The 5,895-nt window shown below is 33.6% G+C and overlaps 1 protein-coding gene and 1 long non-coding RNA gene across 2 annotated transcripts; one reads left to right on the forward strand and one right to left on the reverse strand.

Annotated features, from left to right (window-relative positions):
- Positions 1-376: 376 nt before the first annotated feature.
- LOC138004159 (uncharacterized) lies at positions 377-1,971 on the reverse strand. Its single transcript, XR_011123748.1, has 3 exons — positions 1,862-1,971; positions 1,703-1,774; positions 377-496 (listed from the first exon to the last, which is right to left on the reverse strand). It is a non-coding gene; the product is annotated as an uncharacterized lncRNA (long non-coding RNA).
- Positions 1,972-3,405: 1,434 nt separating this feature from the next.
- Positions 3,406-5,244, forward strand: LOC138002688 (uncharacterized). The gene has a single exon (XM_068848686.1). The coding sequence runs from the start codon at positions 3,406-3,408 to the stop codon at positions 5,242-5,244; it is 1,839 nt and encodes a 612-aa protein (XP_068704787.1).
- Positions 5,245-5,895: the final 651 nt, after the last annotated feature.

A 5,895-nucleotide genomic window follows, 5' to 3' on the forward strand; every position in this document is an offset into this window, starting at 1 on the left:
TAAACGGAATGTGTTCGACAAGGGTTATACACCAAATTGGACAGAAGAAGTGTTTACAGTTGATAAGATCCAATATACTAATCCAATAACATACAAAATAAAAGATCTCAGAGGTGAAGACATTCAAGGGAGTTTTTATGAACCTGAATTATTAAAAGCAAAGCAGGATATTTTCCGTATTGATAAAGTGATCAGAAGAGACTATAAAAAGAAACAAGCTTTGGTAAAATGGAAGGGATACAGTGATGAATTCAACAGTTGGATACCATTGAAAGACATTGAAAACATATGAATTGTGGTGAAACAAACGCGCATAAATACTTATAAAAAAATAAAAATATATACTTATATTATATGGACAAGTTTGAGAATGAGGAAAAGTTTGGGTTTTATTATGAAAGTGATCAGGACTCTGGTTCGGATTCCGATTGGTCACCATCGCAAGAAAGTCTTTCTGAAGAAAGCTGCTGCAGTTCGCAGGAAACAAGCCAGGAATCTGATGAAGAAATATAAAACATATTAACATATGGAATTCAGAGGAAGCGAAATAATTGAAACCATGGCTGTAAGAAAAGTGATCACAGAAATGATTTGTGAAATAGTGGCCAGGAACGCAGGTTATATGCATTATGTTCATTCAGAAGCAGTACCATTGTTGATCAAAGCATTGAAAACAGGAGGACCAAAGAAAGAAATCGGGAAAATGTTTCACATCATAGATGTCAAAATGGATTTTTTGTTCAGAGAGTTTAAAAGGTACAGCGATTTTTTGAAACCATTGAAATTGATACAAGGATGAAGTGAAAAACTAATATAATCCTATTGTATATGAACCCAAAATCATTATTCAATGCTTTAATGTCCCATGTAATTCGTGATCCTTCGTTGAAAGTCTTTTTGGAAGATTTGATTTATTCCGATGTGTTGTCTGTCATTCATCCACCCGTTAAATTGAAATTGGTGCATTTCAATAAAAAATTAATGGTCATGGTAACAGATGGAAAAAAAATCTTTGTAATGGATCCCGATGACATAAACGACGACATGTTGCAACAGATAAAACAAGCTTTCAGCAAATACAAACCAAATGAATCTGAAGATGATTCTGAAGATGATTCTGAAGATGATTCTGATTAAAACCATATAAAAGAATAATGTCTCTGTATATAATATGGAAACTTCAAAACGAGGTCCAAAGAAACAATTCACTGACAAAGAGATTCAAGAGAAAAAAAACAAATATGGTCGTGAGACAGAATGGTATTGTGTGATATGCAACAATGGAAAGAATTATGCCATGAGAGGAAAACATCAGCATCTCAAAAGTGAGAAACACAAACTGCATATGAAAATTCATGAATTGGAAAATATATAGTTTGTCAAATTTTTACAGTTAAAATCAATCGTACCAGATTGGTTTCAACTAAAAATCCATAAAGTACTTAAAAAAATGTCGATTGTTACATAATATAGAGAATGAAAAATAATATCTCGACTAATATTATGAACAAGAGTGATCTTGAGAAACTAAGTAAATCAGAATTGATAAAATTGATTATAAAACAAAACACAAAACCAGTGCCCGCACCAAGGACTAAAACAAGACCAATCCCAAAACCAAGAAAGAGTGTGCGGCAAATGGTTCAAAATTATGAAGAAAACATAATTCTTCCTCCATTAGAGTTCCGAGATGGATACAAACCAGTACCAGCACCAAGAACAAAGCGTGTTGCTCCAGTGGCGGCTCCAAGAACCAAACAACCAATTCCATTGCCTAGGACCATAATACAAGAAACGAACAAAGCTTTAAAAGGGTTCACAAAGTCTTATGAAATCAACATCAAAAACAGCAAAGACCCACTTATGCAACTGCAAAATACAAGAAAGGCTGTTGCCATCCATATCAAAAAAATATTAAAATCAATGAAAGGTCTAAAGTTTGTTGAAACACTTAGAGTAACGTTTGAAAAGCAAACAGGGCGAGAAGAAAAAATCATCAAAACGGCTTATTTTAACAGTCAACCACAAACAATAACAAATGACACACAAATTGAACTAGCTTTATCTTTGTCAAAACAAGTCATACTAAACAAGATTGCAGTTTGGATTTCAGAGGGATCTGGTTGGACTGTTCAATCTGTTGACAATCATTATCTCAATGTGGTAAAATATGAACCAATGAAAGGATCTTCTTATATAAAACTACCTACAGAACTCAGAAACAGTGCAAAGGGATTGATCAACATGAAAAATGAGGATAATGAATGCTTCAGGTGGTGCCACATAAGACATCTTAATCCTCAAGACAAATACCCACAGAGAATCAAAAAATCAGACAAAGCATTCATTGAAAATTTGAATTATTCAGGAATTGAATTTCCAGTGACGACCAAACAGTACAACAAAATAGAAAAGCAGAATGAAATTAACATCAATGTTTTCGGTTATGAAAACAAACAAAAATATCCCATTTATGTGTCAAAAGAAAAGTATGAAGATTGCATGAATCTGCTTCTTATAACAGAAAATCAAAACAAGCATTATGTATTGATCAAAGATTTCAACAAATACATGTATGATATAACAAAGCATAAAGAGAGAAAACATTTTTGCATGTATTGTCTTCAGCATTTCACTTCTGAAAGAGTGTTGAATAATCATAAAGAAAACTGTATCCAATTAAATGGAGCACAAGCAATTAAAATGCCAACAAAAGATGATAACATACTAAAATTCAATAATTTCCATAAACAACTACCCGTTCCATTTGTAATATATGCAGATTTCGAAGCCATAACTGAAAAAATACATGGATGCCAACCCAATGATGATAAATCATACACAGAGGCTTATCAGAGACACACAGACTGTGGTTATGGATATAAGGTTGTGTGTTGTTATGATGATAAATACACAAAACCAGTACAAATTTATAGAGGTGAAAAAGCTGTTTACAAATTTATGGAAGCCATGCTGGATGAAGTCAAATACTGCAAGAATGTAATGAAAAAACATTTTGATAAGCCATTGAGAATGACTAAAGATGACGAAGACAAATGCAAGAAGGCTAACAAATGCCATATATGTGAAAAAGAATACAATAAAACTGATGTGAGAGTAAGAGATCACTGCCATGTGACTGGCCAGTACAGAGGATCCGCACATCAAGATTGCAATCTCAACTTCAGAATAACTGACAAAATTCCAGTGATATTCCACAATCTCCGTGGGTATGACAGTCATTTTATAATGCAAGAAATTGGTGAGACAGTCAAAAAGCATACATACACAAACAAGAAAGGTGAAACATGTCAAATGAATATCAATGCCATACCAAACAACATGGAAAAGTATATGGCTTTCATGCTTGGCAATCATCTGACCTTTATTGATAGTTTTCAATTTATGAGCTCAAGTCTTGACAAACTGGTGAGCAACCTACCAAAAGAAGCATTAATATATACTTCTCGAAAATTCCAAGGTAAAGAGCTTGATTTAATGAGCAAGAAGGGAGTCTACCCATATGACTTCATGGACAGCTTTGATAAATTCAATGAAAAGCTACCACCAAAAGAAGAATTTTACAGTATATTAAATGATGAGCATATCTCAGGTGATCAATACAAACATGCTCAAAATGTATGGAACACTTTTAATCTGAAAAATATGGGCGAGTACCATGACTTATATCTCAAATCTGACATACTTCTGTTAGCTGATGTATTCGAAAACTTTCGAAAGACCTGTCTGCAATACTATAAACTCGACCCATGTCATTATTTTACCAGTCCTGGGCTTTCCTGGGATGCTATGCTAAAAATGACTGACATAAAATTAGAGCTTATGACTGATATTGATATGTTTCAGTTCATTGAAAAAGGAATGCGTGGTGGAATAAGTTACATTGCCAACCGGTATGGAAAAGCAAACAATAAATACATGAAAACATATGATGAGAAGGCGCCCTCAAAGTATATAATGTATCTAGATGCTAACAATCTGTACGGTTGGGCTATGTCACAATACCTACCAACTGGTGGATTCAGATGGATGACAGAAAAGCAAATCAACAACATGAATTTGTCTAAATACAGCGAGAACAGCAAAAAAGGATCAATATTAGAAGTAGACCTAGCATATCCAAAAGAACTACATGATTTGCATAATGACTACCCACTAGCACCGGAAAAGGTTAAAGTAGGTGAAAACATGCTATCAGAATATTGCAAAAACATCGCGAAGAAATACAAAATATCGACTGGTTTAGTTCATAAATTAATACCTACATTAAGCAATAAAGAAAAATACGTACTCCATTACAGAAACCTTCAATTATACACTGATCTCGGTTTGAAAATAACCAAAATTTATCGAGTGTTGGAGTTCAATCAGTCACCATGGTTGAAAGAATACATTGATTTCAACACACAGAAGAGAACCAATGCCAAAAATGCTTTTGAGAAAGACTTCTTCAAGCTTATGAACAACAGTGTATTTGGAAAAACAATGGAAAACATTAGAAAGCGAGTAGATGTAAGATTAGTAACTGATGAAAACAAACTGTCAAAAATGGCTGCCAAACCAACATATGTTAGTAGCAAGATCTTTAATGAAAATCTAGTGGCAGTGCATAAAATCAAAGAAACACTGACCCTAAACAGACCGGCATATGTGGGAATGTGTATCTTGGATCTGAGCAAGACGTTAATGTATGATTTTCATTATAATTATATCAAACAAAAATACGACAGCAAAGCAAAATTATTATTCACAGACACTGATAGCTTGACCTATGAAATTGAAACCAGTGATGTGTACCAAGACTTTTGGAATGATAAAGATAAATTCGACAACAGTGACTATCCAGAAGATTCACAATATTTAAACACAACAAATAAAAAAGTGATCGGTAAATTCAAAGATGAAGTGGCAGGCATACCGATAACCGAATTCGTCGGATTGAGATCAAAAATGTATTCATATATGAAAGACAATGACAAAGGCGGAAAAACTGCAAAGGGAATCAAGAAGAACATCATAAAAAAGAACATAACTCATGAAAATTACAAAAACGTTTTGTTTAATAACGAACAAATGCATCACACAATGAAAACAATCCGAAGCAATAAACATCAACTTGGAAGCTACGAGCTAAATAAAGTTTCATTATCTTGCTTCGATGACAAAAGATACATATTAGAAAATGGTATAACAAGTCATGCCTACGGTCACTACAAAATATAATCAAAATCAATTTTCTTGCATATCATCTTGACTGGAATTTGGTGAAGGTATCTTCAGTGTCAATGTCTTGGTCTTGAATTTATTCTTGATTGTCAGCCGTTTAACTGTTTCTTTCCTTTCTCTTTCTTTCAAAATTTTCTTCAACTCTTTAGTATACAATCTTCTCTTTCTCTCAGTAGCGACGATCTTTTCACACTCTCTGAAAATTCCTGCAACTTTAGTCATTGAATCGCTAGTAGTGTCAAGGTCACAAACCGGGATTTGTTCCACAAAATTTTTCAAACTGAAAGAAAATTGAAAATCTTTATCCCCAGCTAGAGTAGCGCATTGATCTAATGCTTCTGTCATGCTTCTTTCACATCCACTTATTTGGTTTTGAATAGTAGACAAAGACTTAGGCATCTTCCACTTTGAGTAAATATCGCACTTCCAAGTAAACTTCTTGAGTAAAGATTGTCAAAATATTTTACTCACAAAATTTATAATTAAAAACTTGATACTTGTTGTGATATGATTGGTCAACAAAAATCACGCGTCTGTCTCATGACTCGTTCGCAAGGGACAGTCCCACAGAATTACATCATCAACTAAAAATGTTGGAAGCCATTAAATGTAAAGTAGTATGGAGTTGGATTGGTATGAGATCATTTT

The sequence above is a fragment of the Montipora foliosa genome, chromosome 5, assembly GCF_036669935.1.
Source record: "Montipora foliosa isolate CH-2021 chromosome 5, ASM3666993v2, whole genome shotgun sequence".
Classification (NCBI taxonomy): domain Eukaryota; kingdom Metazoa; phylum Cnidaria; class Anthozoa; order Scleractinia; family Acroporidae; genus Montipora; species Montipora foliosa.

Bases quoted from the DNA above. Each gene is read 5' to 3' on its own strand.
- LOC138002688 (XM_068848686.1), top strand. From the start codon at position 3,406: ATGAGCTCAAGTCTTGACAAACTGGTGAGCAACCTACCAAAAGAAGCA.